The sequence below is a fragment of the Stegodyphus dumicola genome, chromosome X2 (assembly GCF_044657685.1).
Source record: "Stegodyphus dumicola isolate Sdum_Otavi_A_Nest chromosome X2, ASM4465768v1".
NCBI classification, from domain to species: Eukaryota; Metazoa; Arthropoda; class Arachnida; order Araneae; family Eresidae; genus Stegodyphus; species Stegodyphus dumicola.
The window spans coordinates 155,030,664-155,055,300 of NC_140781.1; the positions used below are offsets into that span (position 1 = coordinate 155,030,664).

Sequence of the window (24,637 nt, forward strand, 5' to 3'; positions counted from 1 at the left end):
AAAAGTGACTCGTGGAAATAAGGATTATTATTTTTAATTGTGGCTAGTTTGTTAAGAAAATCACACAATCAATCTACAGAATCGTGGCAATGTGTAAATTACTGATTGTAATCAAAGCCTTAAACCGCTGATTAGACCCCTAAAGTGCCAACATATGAAGGTACATAAAGGATCGAAATTTAGCCTTCAGTAGCTGTAATTTCATTTGCTATGCTATGCTTCATCAGCCTGGATAACTGCCTGCTTACTCAGACATTCAGGAGTTTCTAATGGGGCAAAACTAAGCACTCATTTAAAACTGAACGTTACCTCATCAATAATAATTTTCTTCATTCAGACATAATAATGTGTCTGTTGGCATTGATAAATGTAATGTAAAATTTTTCAATGAGCCAGTTATCTGCATTCACTAAACTGCTCTTCGACTCTGTTTTCTTTTTCACTCCACTTATTTAAGTTTCATAACATTGTCTCTTATTGTCTTTATATTTAATCTGTATTAAACCCAAATACTCCTTGCAGTGAAGCTAATTAACTCCATTAGTATGTTCCATATTTCTTTACTACTCCATATATTTGTAAATATTTTCTGTACTCTGATATTGTCTAATTCCTACGGTATTAATGTTTTAATTTGTACGGTATGCTGCACTTTTAGTAACTCTGTATCACCATTAGCGGCATCTTTTCGTTGGTTTCATCTTCTTTTAATTTATTTTCTTCGGTGACGTTCCAATACAAGACACTTCGCTTAATACCGGTAACTTTAACACTGTCCAAATAATTTCATTAATATATCAGTGGAAGTATGTAATTTGATCCGACAGATCACTGTTTACTCTTTTTGCCATTGTTGTAAGTGCTTATGTGGATGTATTCGATAGAAGAATACAATCACGTTCACTTGGTTCCAATTCTGGAGCAAGCAGACTGATTTCTATGTTGATTTGGGCAGCTATTTATGGACAATAATTAAACCTTTAGAGTTTTGAAAGATCATGTTACACTGAAGCCTTATATAAGATATCTGCGTGAGCTACTTTCATCCCAATATTCATGTAAACTTTCCCAGTGCTACTACCTGATTTACCTGCCTGTACATACAACTTCAACCTCTGATTCATTCGAGCAATGCCTCTAGTTCCCGCCATTCATATCAACCTAATGGAGCTTAGAGAATATGTCGAATATTTGCTTTGATGTCTTCGATCATCGGGCCTTAACCATAAAAGCCTCCTTGAACATTCTGGTAAAACGGAGCTGAAAAGGGTGGCTTTAACGTTACCATAATTGTTATGTATTAATTTTTGATTACTTTCAAGCTTTAAGTTATTTGCTTCTTAATTCAGTTGGTCAGTAATTGAAGTTATTAATTTGCTTTGGATTTGGTTAATGTAATACACTGGTGTGCAAAAATTAAGGACGAAGTCGAAAAATTAGCATATCAGCTGAACGAAGAGGCAGAGCGGACAGAAAGACCAATCAGGAGATTAAGTAAGGTGATGTACGGTAGCACATGCTCAGATATGCAGCTAGACGTAATGGGGGAGTGTCTGAGTAGTATAAAGCATGTTGTCGGTGTAAGATCAGTATTTCTGGCAAAGAGATTGCACGCCGTATAGCAGTTAAAATCACACCGAGTTGCTGCCTCAGCGAGAAATGCGAATAATCAATCTGTTAGACGACATCTGGATGCTTTTACCCGAGGTCGAATCATTGGGAAGTTGGAGGAAGGCCGCAGTGTGACAAGTGTGGCTGCAGAGTTCGGAATTGCTCTCAGTATCGTTTCACGACTTTGGAGACAATTTCAAAGTACAGGAACAGCTATCCGGGGGTTTAGTAGTGGTCGTCCACGAGGAACCACACCCGCAGATGACCGGTATATTGCCTTACACGCCAGAAGAAACAGGCGGCAGACAGCGGGAGAAATCGCTAGACACACGACACAGGCGACTGGACGACCGATATCGCGTTTTACCGTGGCCAGAAGACTACACGGTGGTGGTCTGTTTGCACGACGCCCTGTACGGTGTGTACCTCTAACACCTGCCCATAGGAGAAGGCGTTCTCTGTGGTGCCGGGAACACCGGAATTGGAGAGACAATGAATGGGGACGAGTACTCTTTACAGATGAGAGCAGATTCAGTCTGAGTAGCGATTCTCATCGCATACTCATCTGGAGAGAGCGGGGAAGCCGCAATCATCCCTCGAACATCATTGAAAGGGACAGGTATGGAGGTGGCGGTGTTCTCGTTTGGGGAGGCATCATGCTTGGTAGTCGTACAGACCTTCACATCTTCGACGCAGGTTGAGTCAACGGGACCCGTTATTGTAACGAGATTCATCTTCCATATGTGCGTCTTTTTAGAGGCGCTATGGGTCCGCAGTTCCTTTTCATGGACGACAATGCACCATGTCATCGCACAGTAGCTGCCGAACAGCTCTTAGAGAGTGAGGATATTGAACGTATGGATTGGCCGGCACGATCTCCGGATCTCAATCCCATCGAGCATGTATGGGATTTTCTAGACAGACGCTTGGCAGCTCGTACCTTACCACCAGTAACGATTCCGGAGCTTCGATTGGCGCTGCAAGACGAATGGGCAGCAATGCCTCAACAACTCATTGACACCCTCATTCTCAGCATGGGCAGACGCTGTGAAACCTGCCTAGCAGTCAGGGGAGATCATATCCCCTATTAAAGACCGGATGTTTCTTGCTGGACACCCATCACAGGGATGTTTCGGCCTTCAGTCGCATTGCGCTCCATGCTACTTTTTCAATAAAGCTTCTTTTTATCCCTCTGATTTCTCTTTTAGTAAATGTTGCTTACATTACTCATGTCCTTACGTATTGGGGATCTTACGGTATTAAATGTGTTGATTTGGAAAGCTTTTGTACAATGTTATATTGAAAAAATCGTCTCGTCCTTAATTTTTGCACACCAGTGTAGTTGTAAGTTTTGTAAGCTGTAAACGTTTGGTAACTTTAAATTTAAGTTTGGTTGCTTTAAAAGTTTTCTTAATGTGAAGTTGTTTAACTTTGAGTTTAGGGACTTAAAGTTTTTACTTGGTTTTGTAAAGTTTGTTTTGACCCTTAAGGTTATTTAACTTTTAACTTTATTAACTAAAAAGTTTTGTTGCTGCACATTTTGGTGTGTTAATGTTAATTTTAAGGTAATTTAACTTTTACCCCTTCTTTCTATTAAAATTTTCTTGAATTCATATTTTCTGACTGGTGGAAAGGTTAATCAATTGTACAAGAAACTCAATCTTGAAAATAATTACTCATCTTTATTTCTTCTGAAAAAACAGTTTTATCATGTGTGTATTTAATTGAACTTAATTGTCAAATATTGGTTTTAATTTACAGTACTAAATTTGTTTAATTTTGTTGAAGGCTCTTCTTACTAGTTCAGTAATTTTTCCAACCAAAAACTGTCCACTTGGAATGCTGGTTCTCAGAATTTCCTTATCTTGGTCTGGCTGTGCCCCGAATTCCTTTTCCAAGTGCTTCACCATATGTGCTGATTAGCATATTCTGCACCCCCTTTGCTCAGAGATCTCCAGCAGAGAAATGTTCTGCGGGAGTGAAAATTATGACCGTTATGCCTTTCCATGTGTCAGATCGGGACCCCGAAACAAGGCTAGTTTTTTCGTCATCCTTTCTGTAAAGGGGTATTTGACCTCTCGCAATTGGCCTTGATGAGTGAACTGCAGAACTGCGATGTGCGCGACTTGTGGTAGCCGGCATGGAAGACCTTTCACTTGAAGATTTCCTGCTTCGTTCTGCTTGGGTTGCCACAATTAGGAGACTTTTCCATCATCCCTCATCCCCAAATTCAAAGGCATTGCCATTGAAGAAAAATCTTCTGCAGCGTGGGTCGGGAGCTTCGGAGACGAGGAGGAACAGTGAAGAGCTTGAGAGAGTTGCGGCAGTTTGGAAATTCGATGTGTTGCTACTGACCTCTACCTTCTCGCCTGTCTCGCATTCGTAGCCGAAATGGTTCCTGCCGATGATTTTTGGTGGACGAGCCGTCCAGGGGGGACAGCCGTGCCTCACGACCTCTACCACTAAATTTAATTTTGTTTATTCCTTTTGCAGAATAGTGCGTTACGGCTTCTTCATTCGTGTGGGAAAAAATCTCCTGGTGTATCCCTCCCGTGAAAAACATCTACTGCAGTTGGCCTGTTTTCAATAAATTGGTTATGTTACCTAAAACTAATTGTTAAACAAAATATTCACTTCCGGTGTAAACCTGTTTTGTGTGTTATCCTTCATGAATAACGCTTTTCAGTATTGAAAGATGAGTTTGCTGTTATATTAATTTTTCTTATTTTTACTATTTTCAGTTGCTTGAAAGTTCATACAGTGTATACTGCAAATTAAAAGAGCAGGACCCTCTGCTCATGGTTATGTTAGTTAATTATAAAGGTGTGTTTTATTTTCTTATTTGTTCTTCAGTTAATGTAGATGACCAGCCACCACCTAACCAAATGTAACTTTATACAATTATGTCACCAAAATAAACGTTAGATCGTTTTCTTACTTATTTGCTCTGTTTTAATTTTAATTAATGTTTGTTGCTGGACCATAGAATTTAATATACTGGGCTTAGCCTTGCAAACTACACAACGCAGAAAGTTTTCTTTTAGTACTTGTAATTTTGAATTGTTTATATTATTTGTGCACACTTCATTTTTTGCATGTTACACTATCATAAAATACTCCCTGAGAAATGTTATACTGTATATTGTGCTTTTTATCAATTTTATCACTATTGAACATGTTTACACTATAAGGTATTTCTCCCGCCTTCCTAGCGTGCCTTCGTGGTATAGTGGTTCTGCACGCTGGGCCGTTATTCCAGAGGTCCGTGGTTCGATTCCCGGCAAAGGCGATTGCTCATTTTTTATCTTGCCTGCTTCCAAAAAATTACCTAATGTTTCTACAACACATTACTAATTCTCAGTTTCATCAGAATGTTTTGGTTTAGTTTGAAATGGTTATCTGTTATGCTGTTATTGCTCTATACTTAATATAGAGCATAATATTGCCTTATAAACTTCCATGATTTCTATTCAACTAAACTATTTTGAGTTGTTTTCATTATGAATGTCTGAGTCTGCGGTCGCAAACCTGTCGATATTGACCTACCGGTTGTTCGCAAGGCTATTCCGGTAGTTCACAATATATTTTTAAATTTAAAAAATACAAAGGTGTAAAAATCGTAGAAGCTTCCAAAAATTTCGAAAATTCTCACAATAAACACAAGCAGCAGTAATACTGCGGTGAATGATCTGCCGCATACGTCACCATGCTAAAATCGTCTAGAATGATCGCGAAATAGTATTCGAGAACGATCTGGCTTGCTTTGAGCAGAATAAATACGCACTGAGCTCAGTTTAAAACTGGAAGGGATAATCAACAACTACATTTAGTCAAATTAATCGTTCACATATATGCTGTTTCTGCTATAATGCTTATTATCCTTACATGTTAACATGTTACATGAAACTTTAAATAAATGTTTAAAACTAAAAGAATTCCCTTTAAAATGCCTTAATTTCACATAATAGGTTATCTGTGAAGTACTGCGTCTCTTCTTCGGTTAAGTGCAGCAATACTAGTATGATAACGACTGTACGCTACGAAGCAGGCTTCCGTTCTAGAAATCCATGCGGAATGATGCCTGTTCGGTGGAAGAATCTCAGGGTAGGACCGACAGATGTAAATTTATTCGTTGTCACTGAAGAGTTTCAAGGACAGGCTAGGTTATTGTTGCCTAGTAACCTTGCATAGGAATGCTACGATTATTCGTGGGGGGGGGATTACTTTAGACAATAAAATGCCTTCGTGTTTGAATCACTAAATGAGTCCATAGTCATAGTAAAAGTAGAAGTGGAGAATCCAAAAAGTTCTAGGAAAATACCATCGTGTCTTTGTGTATATTTCCGTGGAATTATTACTGAGAATAATATACAATGCTCAGACGTTACTAAACCGTTATGCTATTATGCATAGCTATCCCATAACGTGGTTACTGCACATAGATTATACACATTATCAATGGCCTTTCCATGGTGATACATGCCACAGTTATTAACAAATTAATATGGATAGACTCAGTAATACTTTAGATTATAACAGATAGTAGAAGACTTACACTGAAATTATAAGTGCCGACATGTTTGAGCATAACTGCATAGTGTAAGAGCAGTATATATAGTGCAACTATACACACATTCGATATACATAGTATAAGATAGTACATAAGAAGACTTAAACCAAGTATCTAAGTACTGACTTCCTATAACATAACACGGTTACAGTACATATATTGCATGCATTATCAATGGCCTTTCCATGGGGATACCTGCCACAGTTATTAACAAATAAAAATGAGTAGCCTCAGTGATACTTTAGGTTATAACAGAAAACAGAAGACTTAAGCTAAAGTATGAACTTAAGTATTTAAATACAGATAGGTTTGAACATAATTGTATAGTATATGAACAATATATAGTATAACAATATATACATTCGGTATTCCTAGTATAAAAACAGTACATAAGCAGAATATAAGTACTGGTGGTTGTATGTAATCAGCATTACCAATACTACTAAACACGGTATAATGAAAACAAATTTACAAAAATACAATAATAATTTTACAATAGTAAGTTACAACGATTGCAGGATGAAAACTGTATGAATTATTCAGAATATACGCTCATGCAAGTGTATATTAACAGTAGTGTGTACTGTAGTATTGAAATACATTGATTAATTTGCGGAGTGCACCTTTATGCCTCATTAAGTGCAATGGCCACTCTTTCCAGTATGATTCTGAAGGCTTGGACAGGTGGTATCTCTTTGTAAACTCGCAGGAGAATGCGTAGTGGCAACACCTTCTTAAACAGAAGCCCAACTACGAGATCGTGACGTCACAAACTGGCGGCTGACAACCGCCGTTGGTCAACTACTACCTGCCTTTAAACTACATATGTTTTTAAAGCTTTACCAACAGGAGGGTGCTTTCTAATGACGTAAATACATATTATTTTTCTTTTTTTACTTTATGTATATTGAAAATATATATTTTCAATTCATTCACGGATATAATATTGGAAACATTTTCCTTTGCAGAAAATATATTATATATTATTAATTTTTGTATGATCTTATATTGTATGTTTACAGTTAAAATAATGCTTTAAAGTACTGGTTGACTTTTGATAAGGACTTGAGGTTATGTTGGAATCTCTCTCCACATACTAATAATATTCAAGTCACTTAACTGCATAAAAAATATATAAGAAGGATGTGTGGAAATATTTTTAAAGATATTTGAAGTTTTAAAATTTTAGCAGGGTAGATTTATAAGCACACATATTACACGAAAAATCTAAATTTTCTAAACCTTTTATTACTTTCACAATATATCCATGCAAAAATTGTGCTGATAATGATTTTACTGGGACAATACTTATAACATCCTTATATGAAGATCTAATACTCTGCAGCATAAAAACACAAGCAGAATTAGCAGCGTTTTCACAAATATATTTTGCTACATTCCTATTATATTTTCACCTTTGAAATCTAAGAATGGCTTAATGTGAATTTCGTCAACCATTAAAGTGACATATTATCGTTTTCGTCTAAAAAGCGGATTTTTTTTTTCTTAGCATAATTCAGGAAATTTTCAGGAGTTTGCTCCACTTTAGATCAACATTATATTCGGAATACAATCTTTTCAATGTAGAAGGATGTGGCAAAGTAATATATGCACTATTTCTTAAAAATTTATAGCAATGTGGAGAAATTGAAAACATGAAACTTGATAATATTAACAGATCAGAACTATACCTATTAAGTAAAGTAGGATTTCTAGTAATGCAATTTATATTTTAACAAAACAGGTAATAGCAAGCATATGTGTGTTTGTCTCTCACTCGGGAGAAGAGGAAGAAGAAAAGGATTCTTAGTGACATAAGTTTTAATAATATTTGAATTTCATTATTTCTTGCTTGTCGCAAAACTGTGCACTTTATATTACAATTTAAAAAAAACCATAAGCATATTTATTGCCTTCACAGTTTCTTTAGAAAAAACATTTAGTACCAAAATATATTAAATATTAAGCTAAATAATTTCATTTGCTGCCATATACGTATGAAGTTAAAAGTTCCAAGTTATAAGATTAATCAAAAAGTAAAAAATTGGACATTTTAATAAGTAAGTGAATATTTAGCATACAATTCGATACATAATAATTAACCATACAATTCGATACATAATTATACTAATCGATACGTAATTACACAATATTATACACAACGTATTCTATAAAAATGAAATTCCTTAATATTAACGTATCCATTCTTTTAAATGTAGAAGCAAATACCTTAATAGATTTAAATTTCAAGTTAGGCTTAACTTACCCGAGAATACTTCGAAATGGTAAAATTTTCTCGCGGTATCGATTTTAACCATCTATGTAATACATCTTGTTGCTCAGGAAATCTATACACTGATACTGAACCGTCACAATAATTTTTTCGGCATAACGGCACACAGTACTTTAAAGGCATGATTGAAATCAAAAAAAAAAAAAAAAAAAAAAAAAAAAAAAAAAAAAAAAAATCAATATCAAATTAAGGAGACTTGGTTTACGCGCCTTCTCACGACGAAGGACGAAATTCCCCTAACTTGCTAATGCCATCTAGATGGCCTTGGTTTAGGGGCGATTTTTCGCACCCCATCGAGAAGGCCAACAGTTTGTGACGTCACTAAACTACGAGCCTTCAGTAGGGAGGCTTGTGTTTAAGAAGGTGTTGGTAGTGGTCAGAATTTCCTTGCTGTTCACACTCGCATGTATCGCTTTCAATGATTCCAAAAGGTTGCAGGAATGGGCTGTGGCCAATGAGGAAGGTAGTTAGCGCTGGTGAAAACGAAGATACGTCTGTGGAAATATGCGGTAGGAAACGAAGAGTACGTCTTCCGGTGGTTGATTCATTCCATCTGGTTTGTCATTTGGAAATTAGCTGTGCATATATAGTCTTCTTGAGACAGGAATTTGGGAACAATTGTGGATATTCTGGTAGGTAAATACTCATTGTTGCTTCCTTAGCAAGTTCGTCTGCAATTTCGTCACCGATGATGCCAGTGGGCGCTGGAACCCGGCGCAATTGGGGGCCTTAATTCTGGCAAAATTTGAAGCAGTTGTTTTTGTATTGCAAAAACAAGTGGGTTCCTGCACCTGATTCCGCCAGTGGCTTCCAGACTTGAGTTCCAGTCGCTCAACATTTGTACAGGTGCATTAAGGAGAGCTGTTAGTTCATAAGCTTTCTTTAAATAAAGAGCTTTGTTACATAAACTGCCATTCTATTGATAAACATAAAGAAAGAAGTCGTTTCGTCGCCTGGAACTTGTTCTATACTTCGCTACCCATTCATTGACAACCGCAGTCTTATATCATGTAATACAGCCTGCTTATCAAAATATTCTTCGTTTTCGGTAAATACGCAAATATACACTATAATCAATTATGCTGAGCTGTCTCTTGATAATCAAAGTTTTTTGTTAAAATTAATGGGCTTCAAAGAGGCAAGAAAGTCCTTCTCAAAAGTGTGTTCACGATATTAAAGGCAGTTGTCCATCAGCTCAAATAAGGCTGAATTAAATAAACCACAAAAGGTAATCTCTTCAAACGTCGTTCACATATGTCGGTTAAATGTAACGTTGTAAGTCTGGAAGTAGCCAAGTGTTGTTAATCATGTTTGAATATCACTTGGATCATAGTTTCCCGATGTGGATGTTATGGACACTGAGGACTTCTCTGTTTGGTGGACGCTGAGATCTAGGGAGACGTTATTAGTCCAAGGGATCAGAAAGGGGGCACTGGAATGCAAATGGGCAGTAAAAAACAAGCTTAGAAAATTTTGTTGCTTACATATTTTTGAAAAAAATATTTTAACATTTACTTGATTGTACAAATATTACAATCATACATTTTTTCAAAAATAATACCAAGTCACGGCAGTGAACTCCTCACATAAATTGATTCAAGCTGCACACAGTTTTATTTTCCTAGTTAAAAAGCGGTGCAGGTTCATTACCATAAATGTTTAAAGAAATCCTTAATTATTTTCATTCTGATTCCGTATAGTGATTAGTTTTGATTAGTAATTCACTGCACTATAGACTGCATTCAAGATTTATCTATTATATGATTGTTGCAAGAGTAAAGGGCCGTTGAACAAAATAAAAACTCGAAAAGTGGCAGGGAACCTAAAAAAGGGACGGAAACCTGTGATTAAGTGAAAGCTAGACATGGCGAATAGTCATCAGATTTGAGGCAGATCAGATATTTTGGAGGTCTCTTGAGAGCTGAATGCATGGGATGTTTAAGTAAAGGATCTAGGCCAGTGGTGGGGAATCTTTTCACTATGAGAGGCCACATTTAAATTCGGCGGTGATAAAGGAGGCCGCTTAAGTTGATATGACTATAAATGAGACTTTTGTGACATTATTATAGTTTTGTATAGTTTTATCACTTTATTGCAATTTATAGGAATAATGTAAAACACCTTAAGTCATTTATTAAAATAAAAATTTACAATATAAAATATTTTTAATTCACATAAGGCTAATAAATAAGTATAACATTAATCTTTAATAATTTTTAATAAACAACTACATATATTTAAATGCTTTTTCAAATAAAAATAATACATTAGAAATATTTTTCAATAAATTTGTTACATTATAAATTAAAAAATAGAAAAGTAATAATATTAAGTTATAAAAAAACCAGCATAGCAACTGTATGTAAAATAATGTTAAAATCCAATGGAAAATTTAATTTAGTGGGATATTTGCATTTGTTTCTTTTCTGAAAGGAACTGAATATTTGGATCAAGCTTCGTAATGCGCAGTCTTAGTAGATCCACTAAATAAGCACCTGTAATTTGAGTTCTTTAACTAGTTTTTATTTTTGTCATGAGAGAAAATGTTAACTGGCAGCAGTAAGTACTTCCAAAGCAAGAAAGTAACCGGGGTGCATGCTCGCATAGGCATGGCTATTCAACAGCATTTTTCGAGATTTCTATGGGATCCTTTTTAGCGTCAAAATGTGATTTGAGGATACTATCTATTTGCAATTCAAATAACTCCATTTATAGTTCCATAGGAGCTTTGAATATATCTACTAATGTGGTTCAAATGCCAGTGTCATAGCAGAAGTGTACTCGTCAAAATCTGAAAATCCTTCAGTATATTCTTCTGTTAAAAAGTCCAAGACACCTACATGTTCTTCGAATGTTTTATTTTTACATTTTTATTCATTCAACATTTTTGCTAGCTCCGGAAGTGTTCTGCAGATGTATCCGAGAAAGAAAGCAATGTTTTGAAAAATGTTAATTTTTTTTCAAAACGCTTGGATCTTGCCATATTTCATATACATGCTTCGTTTTATTTTGCATAAAACTTTTATCAAAACCTGCCCTGTTGATCGCCAGCGAATCTTGAATAGTACGGTAGATCAATACTCTACGTTTCCTCGTCTAAATTTAGCATTTGCTGAAATCCACAATGATGCATTGCATTTACGCGAATGTAGTTCACAATCGAAATAGTTCTATTCAGAGTGTCTTTCAAAATGGTTATTTTTGCATATATATTTTGCTGATGCAAAATACAGTGAATTGATATTAATTTTTTCAAGTTTTTTAATAAAGCAATGAATCCTTCTTTATTTAACCTCTGATGGATGGTGCGGCATCGTTACAGACACTTACTAAATTACTGACATTTAACTGTAATAGATGGCATATTTCTTTGAAATTTTCGAAAATGTCAGCTCCGCGAGTTCTTCCAGTTAATGAACCCAGCACAAGTTCTTCATAACACTGGAAATCTTTAGTTACAGCACGAATAAAATATAAAACTTGTGCCGAGTCAGTTTTATGAATGCCTTCGTCTAAATTAAGCAACAATTTAAATGCTTTCATCTAAATAAATTAATTGAAAAATAAACATCTTCATTTTGTATAATACGAAGTTGGTTCTGTTACATTTTCAGCTATTTCATGTTGAATATCTGTTATAGTTCTTGAAAGAGGAAATTGTTTGTATTTATCAACTTTTTCTGGATCTAACATACCTACTGCTTCAACAATACATTCTTTAATTATTTCTATGTCACTAAATGGTCTGCCTCTTTTTACAAGTCTATGTGCCTATTTTGTAAGTATGAGTGCTTGTAGTGGTATTTTTCTTTACGAAAGCATTGAAGAACAGCTGTTGATGATGCTTTTCATTATTAAATTTTTGAATTGCAGCTTGTCTATATTCATCTTCTAAATTGAAATATTTATGTTCTTTATGAGTCAAATAGTGTTTACTTGCATTCGCTTTCTTCAAAGTAGTCAAAACTGTATTGCACAATAAAAACACCATTTTATCTTTCACAGAAGTAAAGAAATAATCTCCCACTCTACATTAAATGTTTTATTTTCTTCATTTAATTTTCTTTCCTTACAATTTGGCATTATGGAGAAAAAACGGATATCAAATAGTACCTTTAAGAAAGCGTATGCTTACTAAAAATACGATAAAACCGTGTATTAGTAAAATCTAAGATTTAGTAACAAAAAACAAAAAAATCTGAAAGGTTTCAGATTTTAAATTACACCACAGGGAAGTTTTTTTTAACATTTTGTGCGTTATCTTTATTTATTAAATGCCACATTCTTCGCACTTAAACCACAAAATTAAGTTGAAGAGCAATATCGCAAAATAATTTTAAATTGAGCACATCTTCAGAATTTCCGATACACAGTCTCAAGCGCTGGAGATAAAAATGTTTTTTTCTGTGCAACGTTGCCATTGCTCGCTTTGAAATCCTTGCAATTGTTAATCAAAAATTCGTTAAAATTTTACAAAATATGAAATCGATAATAAAACAAATTCCAAATTTGGTCTTCCAGATGCCCATATTCGCAGTAGGATTACGTCATTCAAAATTTGATGGCTCTAGGTACCGTTGTTTTATCAAAGTGTGAGAAACATACATTAATGCAGATTTTTCTTTATTTAGTTTCTTCAAATATAATACAGGGCGATAATATTCGATGGCAACAGTTTGAAAAGTGAAACGGACATTCAGAGTGATTCGACTAAAAATCGCAAAACGAAAACAAAGTCCCTGAGGGACAAAGCCCCATTGGACTAACAATAACTAGATTTTCATAATGGCCGCTAGCAATATGAGACAAGCACGGACAAATAACTACAAATCACCAACCAACTCCGCAACATACAGGGGAATGCTGAGGCAAAGAATATGTATTGTATAGACTCACGGATAAAGTTTTAAAGTCTCTCTTTTAAGTCCTGGTACAGACTTTCTTTGGCTGAGGGGCGCGGGATAGAGGGAGAAAAGCAGACACTGTTTGTCTTTTAGAACAACCACGGTCTCGGTGTCTGGTGGGTGGCGGTTGGTAGTGGATTTAAAAGGTTAGTGTATTTCAGGTGTTAGGGGCGAGCTATGGCTAAAAATCAAAACAAAACAGAAGAATTTCTGTTGTTGCACCTTGGCAAATCGAAAAGTGTGCGTCAGAATGCGAATAATGCAACACTGCAGCATTCTAATTCACGTTATGCTGAATAAATGGCAGCATGTTATTTAATTCTATGAATTTTCAAATCGTCTGTATAATTCTATCACTTAATCTATATAATTAAATATTCGGCATGGGACCATAGGGCCGCACGTTCCCCACCTCTGATCTAGACTCTAGATCAGTGTTTCCCAACGTGGGGCCCACGCCCCACAGGAGGGGCAATTTGATTGTTAAGGGAGCCAAATTGAAAATGGACTCATCCAGAGTTTAAGGGGACAAAAAATGGTCAAATTTCCAAATTTTCTTCAAGAAGTCGAAATTTTTCAAAATTTCATTTTTTATTCCCAAAAATAAAGAATAACGTAAAAAAGTTTTTAAATTGCAGAGCATTTTAAATATTTTATAAAGAATTTTCGCCGAACACGCTGTAGACACAGACATTCAAATGCTTAGAAATTTCTTCCTAAAACCTATCATTCAAGTTTCTTCTGTAAACATTTCAATTTTTGAATATTAAAATTTATGCTAGGGGAAGCATAAGAATTTTAGAGAGGATTCGGTGGGGCATAGCATAAAAAAGGTTGGGAAACACTGCTCTAGATCTTTACTTAAATATCCTTTCTTCCAGGGCACAAAATATTGCATTTTTGCGTGATGACCGTATATTCTGACATATAACCCGCATTTTCAATGCAAAAAAATAATATCAAAGTTTACAAATGCGCGTTATACGCCGTATAAAAAATGATAGATTTAAAGGTAAGGGAAAGAGAAGGATACGAAAATTTTTATTTCTACTCGTAAATGCTGTTTATTTAAAAGAAATAACATACATTATGAACATGTAAATTTTGATTATCGGGTAACCTGAAAAGTTGGTCATATTCGTCATTTATGTTTTCAGGCACATCATCGAATTCTGTTTCCTCTTCACCATCATTGTTATTCTGATCGATAAATAAATAATCATCTTCCGTTCCACCTAGACTGTTACATATACTACATTTTTAATGAATATTGAATTATGTCAGGTTTAATTTCATTTTATGCTTTTATCCTTTCATACACTATTTCTAGACTGTCATGATGCATTTGGCCTCTAGTAATTTTTTTTCACCTTCTCATCCACGTATTCCACACTCATTTTAAGTTTCCTTTGAATAATTTATTGATACACATATATCTCAAAGCTTAACATGTCTGTATTACATTGCTCTTTCAACAATTTCTTCATATTTTCCGTGAGATGGGACCTTTACATGTACAAAACTGAAAGACTTTCTGGATTCTTTAAGGCAACAGGACACTTTTGCCAAACATTACTTATCCACAATTTGACACCGTTGTCGTCCATCCACTTTTCCTTATATTTTTATGCGAACCGGTTTTTTTTCCTTTCAGATCAATTGTTTTATTTATTGTTATACCAGTCGTGACTGGAATTTCAGCCATATTTCCAATATGGGACAGTAAATAATTTTTTTGCCTTTGTAGGTCAATAATATACTTCTGAAAAATTATCAGTTTGTTGTTCAAATCTTTCGGAAGCCCTTGAGAAACGTTTTTTTCCCCGTCATAGAACTAAAGTCTTCTGGGGCATAAATCGACTACATATACTCAAAGTTGCTTTAAAGCTCTCACTTTCATTTGAACGTCTTTTGGCCCACTTTGAGGCAGACAAATGTACACCGTTTCTTGTTACAATTAACCCATTGTGGCGATGTTCTAGGACCTAACTCGCAAAATTTTCTTCTAGGATAGGTTACTTCGTTACTCCTTTCTGCAAAGAGCATTCATCCTTTTTTTTTTGGCATATTAATTGTGATATCATTTTTCTTCCACTTGGTATGGATCTTTCACCAATACCAAACATCCTTGCTGCAGCACGATTTCCGTTTTCTTTCGCAAATTAAATTACCTTTCACTTGAAACCAGTACTGTGATTGCTTCATTTAGCAGGAACCGTATTTACTACTAAAAGGAACACTAGATCAACTATATTTCAGCTAAAGCAAACGCGATTTACTAAAGCTTTCTATGTTCACTTCAAAATCACAGCTTCAAATGACTGTAGAAAGAGAATTCTCCTAATTCCTAATCTGACTCCTAATTCCGAAATTCAATCGGGTCGAAAGTGCATTCTTACCTCAAATTATCTTCCCCCTTTCTCGAAACCCTAGAATAACATTCTCGTGCACATCTGCATTGATTACAACCCTCCCTCTTTGTAAAATTATTAATCGCTCAAACCTCTCCCTCACATATAGTTCCCTTATCGCTTGTCAACTCAGTATATTACCTATTAATAGCTCATATATATATATATATATACATACATATGAGCTATTATATATATATATATGTAACATTTTGGCAGTAGGGCACATGAATGAAGCTTGGCAGAAATGATGACACAGAAGTTAATTGTTTTTGATTCCACATCTTTATTCAATTGAAAAGCATATCATCATTCTTTACTAAATAGATCCATTGGGGTTTCCCCGCACAGGTTCGAATCTTGTCGACTCAGTTGTAATAAAAACAAAGTTAGAAGTAACTGAAGAGCAGGAGGAGGAATTTTGATGGCGTAGAAGTACTGATTCATAATGACTAGGAAATTGGAGGCGAAGGCAGATTAAATCTTCAGTTTTATTTTCAGCAACATGCTGCGGCTACACACAAGTCGGCAGATTAAATGTGCCTGTTCCAAAAGACTTACATTTTTGATAGATTTGCAGCAAAAAAGGAGGAGCAGACAGACTACAGTCGAGCTAAAGCAAAACGTAGAAAGCAAGTGCGTTATTTTTAGGGTGAAATCTTATTCAGACTGAATTAGTTTTGGTTCTCAAAGCAGTTTGATTGGATAGTTAATATTGCTGTAAAATTATAATTGGCTGCTTGAGTTTTAGTTCAATTTATACCACCAGAGTTACGTAAGAATCATATGATTTTTCTCGAAATGACGCAGTGCAAATAGGAGCTGCTATTTTTAGAATACAGAAGGGAAATTCACTTTTAAGCTGCTAATTTAATCTTTTACGTATTCTTTATTTTTCTTACATACATATGAGTATATACACACACACATATGAGTATACGAGTATAACTCAATATGCCAGCTTAGTATATACACTGAAGTGACAAAAGTCATGGGATAGTAATATGCAAATATACAGATGGCAGTAGTATCGCGTAGAAAATGTATAAATTCGAAGTGCTTTGCCAGGGCTTTCATTTGTGTTCAAGTTATTCATGTGAAGAGGCTTTGACGTGATTATGGCCGCACGACGAGAATTAACAGACTTTGAATGCGGAATGGTAGTTGGAGCTAGACGCATGGGTCATTCCATTTCGGATATCGTTAGGGAATTCAACATTCCGAGATCCACAGTGTCAAGAGTGTGCCAAGAGTATCTTATTTCAGGCATAACATCCCACCATGGACAGCGCAGTGGCCGACCACCTGCACTTAACGACCGAGACCAGCGAGGTCTGCGTAGAGTTGTCAATGTTCACAGACAAGCAACACTGCATCAAATAACCGCAGAAATCAATGTGGGACTTACGAGGGACGTGTCCGATAGGACAGTGCGGCGAAATTTGTCTTCCTTGGGCTATGCCAGCAGAAGACCGACTCGAGTGCCTTTACTGACAGCACGACATCGCCTGCAGCGACTCTCGTGGGCTCGTGAGCATATCAGTTGGTCCCTAAACGAATGGAAAACTGTGGCTTGGTCAGATGAGTCACGATTTCAGTTGGTAAGAGCTGATGGTAGGGTTCGAGTGTGGCGCAGACCCCACGAAGCCATGGACCCAAGTTGTCAACAAGGCACTGTTCAAGCTGGTTGTGGTTCCATAATGGTCTGGGCTGTTTTTACATGGCATGGACTCGGTCCTCTGGTGCAACTGAACCGATAATTGACTGAAAATGGATACCTTCAGCTACTTGGAGATCACTTACAGCCATTCATGGACTTCACGTACTCAAACAACTATGGGATTTTTATGGATGACAATGCGCCATGTCACCGGGCCACAATTGTTCGCGATTGGTTAGAAGAACATTCTGGACAATTCCAGCGAATGATCTGGCCACCTAGATCGCCCGACATGAATCCCATCGAACATTTATGGGACATCATCGAGAGGTCAGTTCGTGCCCAAAACCCTGCACCGTCAACACTTTCACAATTATGGATGTCTACAGAGGCATCTTCGAATGAATGACTTCAAAAGATAAGAACATCGCACATGCATCTTTCAGGTTTCTTTGTAAAGAAAATGGTGCGCATTATATGGCGAATATAACTAAAAATTTAAAATGTTGTTTGAAATTATATGTTCGCGTTATATGCCGGAATATACAGTGTGCCTTTATAATATATATATATATATACATACCTCTGTTTTATATATATAATATGTGTCGTGACCTTATGAAGGTCACAGCTCTGTGCTTCTGTTTCTTATCTCCCCCCCAAAAAAAACTAAACTGCCACCATAGAAAAAGTGCCTTGTATGGGTATGTGACTGAAGCTTGCGTGTACCCGGCTCTCTCCAAATAACATTTAGGTAGTACATTTACAAAAGTGCGTTTAGAACGACTATCTAAACCATGAATTTCTAAACGTTTTCCTGCATCGACACCATTAAAAGAAATGGTTTTATTCATCGACCCTCCTTACATTTTTCTTTCTAACAAACGGTATACGATCTAATCATAAGACGAATAGTTGTTTGTAAATAACTAAAAAGTAAGAGTTAGGCTAAGAATTTGAATAAAATTTCTGAACAAACTAGTTAATTAGATTTGTGTTCATTTTTTGTGTTATTATTTTTTTTTAAATTATACCGCTATAAACAAGGTTTCATTAATAAAATCACTGATTCTAGTTGCACAGAAGTTCGATTTTAATGAATGTGATGGCTGTGCTTGATACACTGATGCTGTATTTTTAATATTTGGCATAAAATTATTTAATTTAATTTTCAAATCACTTCGTTCAAAAATATTCAACCTATTTTTGATTTCCCATTCTATTTTGCGCTCCTCGCATTTTTTAAAATTGTGTTTTCATGTGTTGTTGAGTTTTACTTTTCGATATTGCATTTATTGCATGAAAATTCACATATTTAAAAAAAATATTGCTTTTAAAAGTATGTTAAATAATTTTAGCTTATTTTTTTGCATGTATTTATTTCATGATTACTTTATTACTATACAGCTTAAACAAATAAATTGTAAAATTTAAAGAATTAATAAACGGTACGTGAACCCTTCACCAGTGTAGTTTCCTGCTACTCCAGTATCACAAATTACGCCTGAGTACATTAAATGCATGCTAACGATCCCTCAATTACAACAAAAGGTTTCCTTGATTATGAAGAAACTTTTCGCATATAAAAGAGAAGACATATGTCAAGATGTTATCACATCTGTTTAAATACCTCTTATTCCATAACTTGCAATATTAATGCAAGATTTCAGAAATATTGCAAATGTCTGAAACAGGCTAAATATGGTATGAATAGTTTTTACAAAATAATTACATTAAGAATTTGAACTGAAAAATCTTGTAATAATTAAATCATTAATTAAAAAAATAATATACGACTCTATTAGATATATTAGTGTAAATGTAAGTACTACGCGATCTTGTAATATATTTTTTCTGCGTTTATGATACATTAATATACAAAAATAATAATGTAAGACTTCAGTGCTGATGCAGTTGTGTGTAACAAGTTAAAAAATGAAAGGAAATGTATTAATAAGATATTTCGCCTTAGTAATTCAACTAAATATAATAAGATGCACAAAAAAAAAAAAAAAAAAATTTCCCCAATTAGTTTCTTAAAAGGATGTTTATTGTAATTCGATATAACTAGATATACTAATGTAAATATATTGTTTGTATGAAGTACAATGTAAAATGAAAGTTTGTATGTATGTTCGAAGTAATTATGTTATATTAATCTGCCATAATCCAACTTTTGATAATAGGTCAATCTCTTTGTAATAATTGTATACGTCTTTGTAACTGTATATTCAATACGTAAGTCTAGTATTGATGTAAAATTACTATGTAAATGTCTTGGTAGGCTAGCATCCGATGCGGGCCAACTAAAAGCCCAGCGGGGTACAGTAGTGCGGCGGAGCAACACCTGTAAAAGTCACTGACGAAGTTCTGGTGCTCCGTCCACTTTTCCCTGTCCCTGTCCCTGCTACTCCAGTATACAGATAGAAGTTAACCCACCTGGACTCTACAACATGAACACACGCTATCATGCCGGTACACCTTGCTGGAGAGCAGGGATGAGATGTAAAATTTGGAAAGAACGTGATGAATAAAAGTTCCCTCATGTGGTGTAAAATGAAAATAAATTTATTTGTGTAAAACTTAGCTGAATATATTAAATGTATTCGTTCTAAACTATTTTCCTTCCATAGGATTGGAAGGAGATGAAAGGAAACATCCTTAAGAAGAATGCTGTGTATGTACTGGAAAAATGACAGAGTTCGTCTGTGAACCATTTAATTAATGTTAAGACTTAAAATTTCTGAAGGTTGACTCAGGGGTACGATTAGAATTTAATTATCTTAATCAAGGTCGTAAAAGTCTTTTGGAGACAACATTTAAGATCTGGAGGGGAAAGATGTAGGGTTCTATTATTTTTACTAATAGTTAATTTAATTTGTTATCCTTTTCTATCTTTTCTTACTCCTTTCACGTTTCCTCGCCAGTATGTTGGGTAAACGAGAATGTATTTAAACTGAAGTAGCGAACAGTTTATTCAGAGCGTGGTTTCGCTATTCTGAGGGAACGCTTTTAATTCTACTAGCTGTTAACTTTAAATATTGGCTTCGCATTCTTGCAGTCGAATTATGATCCCGCCGGTGTAGGTTTTTTAATCAACCTGCTAAGTTAAATCGAACTGGGTAATCTTGCACTGCTCTTACCTTTGAATTTAGTTGTAACTTTATGGTTTAATTTTATCACCACAAGTCTGGTGTAAACTACCGTTGTTTAATAAAAGTGTCTTTTGCACCCTTCTTCTGTTGTATTCATCTTCGAGTTTTTGCGAGAAGTCGCAACTTAGTAGATCTAGTTGTACTGTATGTTAAATAAGAAGACTAGATTCCACAAGATTAATGTAGCTTGCATGCCTTTAGCACAAATACTCCTTCTTTCTTTTTGGTTAATTAATGTAAACTCCAAGAATTTCCCTTTCCTTAAGGATTTGTGAGATTCACTTTGGAAGAAAACGTAATGTAAACATATCTTAACACTCTACTTTTTCTGAGCTCATTAAAATCATTTTTGTAAGTAAATTGTTCCACTATAAAATACTTTTCTTAACATCATTTGAAGTTATCTCATTCCCAGATCAAAGAAATTGCTAAATTAGAAACAAATTTTGAGTTACTTAAATTTTTTTGTCTGTTTTGAATGCTGGAATTGCATTCCGTTTTCTAGTTTTCATAACATCTGTAAAAGTCAGAGAGAATTTTAAAAAGAAATTGTCAGAAGGATGACTAAGGAATATATAAGTGATATACGAGTATAATAGGTATATATAGTATAATAGGTATATTTCAAGAATATGTTAAGTAAAATGCTTCGTACAAAATACTAATATATTCTTAACAAATGATTATTAACAAAGGATATTCTAATGTATTCAGACCTTTATATGACTTCAGATTATACTGGTAAATACTAAATTGTTATTACTTGCACGAACTCGAAAATTATCTTTCAGATTTGATTTACTAATTTTAAAATTGCATTTGGAAATGAAATATCCAAATTTCGGTTTTCCTAATCCATAGAAAGCTATTTAATTTGATAATGCTTTCAATCTTGGCCAAATTACTCTGAATTAATTTTTGACAGCTGTGTGAATTATATTGTGAGACGATACTTTTAAAATAATTTTTGTATACGGCGTTCCAATTTCAGAAATAATGTTGGTTAAATTACAGTTCTAATCTGCAGACGATTGTAAATGAAGGTTATGATATATTTTAACTGAAAGAAGCAATTAATTTCCTTTTTTTATTGGTAGTTAACAGTTCTTTTCGATCTGTTTCATATTAGCTAACAAATATCTTATTGAATTGTTGTACCGTAAATGTAAGGCGTAACATGAAGACTTCTGAAACATTTTCACCTTAAAGTATACCTAGATTCTGAACGATAAAAATAGTGTAGATAATACTAAAACGTCATTAAAAATTTACTTACCATTTGATACTTTTCGGACTCTGCTAAGAGGACAACAGCACCTCTAACACCCTGTAAGTAATTACTCAAACAGTTGAAGTCTAACGTCTTTTCTCAAGGTGTTTCACGTTCTAACCTCACGTGCGGTAATCAGACTTGAATTCAATAAAACAACCCATTTGCACTTCTGCGTTATCAAGTCTTTTTCTTAGAGTAGCTTGATAAATTGTGAAGAAAGCACTCCTAAGATAAAGGCTCCTAGCTTCTTTGCACCTTTTCTTTGGCAGAATTGGCCTTTATCCAGATTTTATAGTCACAAAAGAAGACGCATTTTGTTATTGTTTGCTCAAGACAAAATTCAGTATTACAGTTTCTGGGGCGCAAGTAACCTGATGTGAGTTATATCTCGCATAATGTATGTTTATGGTTTTAGAGTAGCAGTGAAAGAGGTGTTGCTTTTGAAAAGCATTGCAAGGAAATGGTGAGCTCAAATGGGAAAAAAAGTAATGGACAAAAGATTTCAAAAAACATTTTAGCAGACTCTTATATTAACATGAATAAAGTTATTCAACGCAAATAATTTCGTATTTTCAATTAAAAAATAAATGTTTTCAAAACTATTGTAAAGCAGGAAATAAAGACATGAAATACAAAGATAAATTGCAGCTAAAAATTCTACCAGTTAAAAATAAACTTATGTGTAACTAATTACCGTAGCTCGCAAAATCATTTATAACAGAAATAAGATACTGATTTAATCTTCTTACTCTACAGTAAGTGTTCTCGTTGTGCCAGTTAGAGATTAAGTAACATACAGAGATATGCCCATCTCCTCTTTAACTAGAGCAGGGACACACCACTTAATACACGGAGCATTATCTTTATATAACAGTGCAAGATATTATATGTATTATATTCTTGATTTAATGTAACGACGACGCTAGAATGATGCACTCTTTTTCCTATATCGTGCTTTAAGTGCGCTTGAGATTTTATCTCTTTTAATACAAGAATATTCAATACATATGAAAATGATTGAGTAAAAATTTCGAAGAAAATGCCATTTATTTGCAAAGTAACTAGAAATGTGTCTATAGAAATGTGAATGATTAGAAACACAGATTTATGTTCCCATATTTAAACTATTATTAAAAATTTAATAGAAAAAGTTTGCTCAAAATATTAGAAGGATCTCAGTAAAGTAAATAAAGATGGTTTATTGGACTCCACATGTATCAATTAATAGTACGAACGTAAACAGTTATAGGATGTTGCATTCGCTGTGTCATTCTACATTCTTGTAGTATTTTTCAAAATAGAGCTAACTAGAAAAGGTTTCCTAAATCTATGTCGCCTGTTAGTGAAGCAGTGTTACAATAAGCTGCTGAAATAATCCTAAGATAATAGAACTATCTTTTACACAGCATTTTTATAGATTCTAAGGTAACAAATCTTAACAATTATATATTAATATAAATTTATTAATAAAACAATTATGTAACCTTCAATTTTATAATCATGACATTCCACGAGAAGGTTAAGGTATCAAATTAAAGGTGATAAAAATTTTAAGGATTAAAATTTATGCTATATTGCTATGATAGTTAATTATATATTGCTATGTAATTGGGTTACTTGATTAAAAGTTCAGGAAATTATTCAAACAGCAAGATATGCAATTAACACATTTTCATATCTAATTTATTATTGTTTTATAAGTAATGTTACATCTGCTTCATAAACTTCATTTGATATTAATAAATCATTAAATCATTAAAAGGTTTTCTTTTCTTTCTTCCCCCCTTTTTTTATCCTGAATTGTACACCAGAGAGTATTTTGAATAGTCCTTGTGCTTAGCTACGGCATTTGCTTAGCTATGATCTGTAGCAAGGTTTCTGTGTAGTTTAAAAGCTCCAAGGAAACACGGAGAAGGCAACTGCTGTTTGAAAAAGCAGGGCGAGGCTTGTTTTTACAAATCGGTTTAAAAGACATAACGTTAAAAGGTGTAGTACTAATAATACAATGCGATGACAAAGCTCCATCATACAAAATCTTCATGATGAGAAATAAAGCAATAAGCATTAGAGTATTCACACCCGTTAAAACCCTTGCCATTGTAAAATGATCTGAAATTTGTAAAATGATGCTGTAATGATTTGAAAAGCGACAGAGGTAAAAAGCATTTATTAATGCAAATTAATATATTATCAATAACTAATACATATCAGTTAATAATTTAAATAAAATTGGTAAATAAAATTAAATTAAAATAAAACTGAACATTTAGGCAATAAATAAATAAATAAATTGAAGGTAAATTGAAAATAATTAATAATGGTAATATTCATTCCATCTACTTTGGTTACCTTATTCAGTATATTTTCAACGAGAATGACTCGAACAATAATAGTTATGTTTAAGAGTGCTTAAACGTTTTATTCGAGACACAGTATGAATGAAATATTCAGAAATTTAATTTAGATACATAAAAATAAGATATGGTAATACAGAGAAGAAAAATGTGATAAACAAAATAATAAGTAAAATTACATATATTTTGATGTGCCTGAGTGACGGACATTAGTTGAGAAATTTATTCTGCGTAAGGACGTCAGATATTATTGTGCCAGTCAGTCCCGAATGAATACAACATTCTTTTCCATTCCACGTTTTTATTTCTAGGAAGTAATTTTTAGAAATCTAGAAAAATTTTGTTACATACATTCTTCTTCATTTCCCCCCCCCCTTTCTAACACTATGAATATACATTTATCTTC

At 34.3% G+C, this 24,637-nt stretch overlaps 1 protein-coding gene across 4 annotated transcripts in view; it reads right to left on the reverse strand.

Moving 5' to 3' along the window:
* Positions 1-24,637, reverse strand: part of LOC118181427 (uncharacterized) — an 83,629-nt gene that overhangs the window by 30,723 nt on the left and 28,269 nt on the right. Inside the window, exon 1 of one of the 4 annotated variants that reach the window (XM_085808753.1) lies at positions 21,881-22,041. The exons of the other annotated variants lie outside the window; for them this stretch is intronic. Within the exon in view, the coding sequence (XP_085664879.1) occupies positions 21,881-21,883 (3 nt within the window). The 5' untranslated portion in view covers positions 21,884-22,041. Of the gene's footprint in view, positions 1-21,880; positions 22,042-24,637 lie in introns of those variants that run through there. 4 annotated transcript variants of the gene reach the window in all.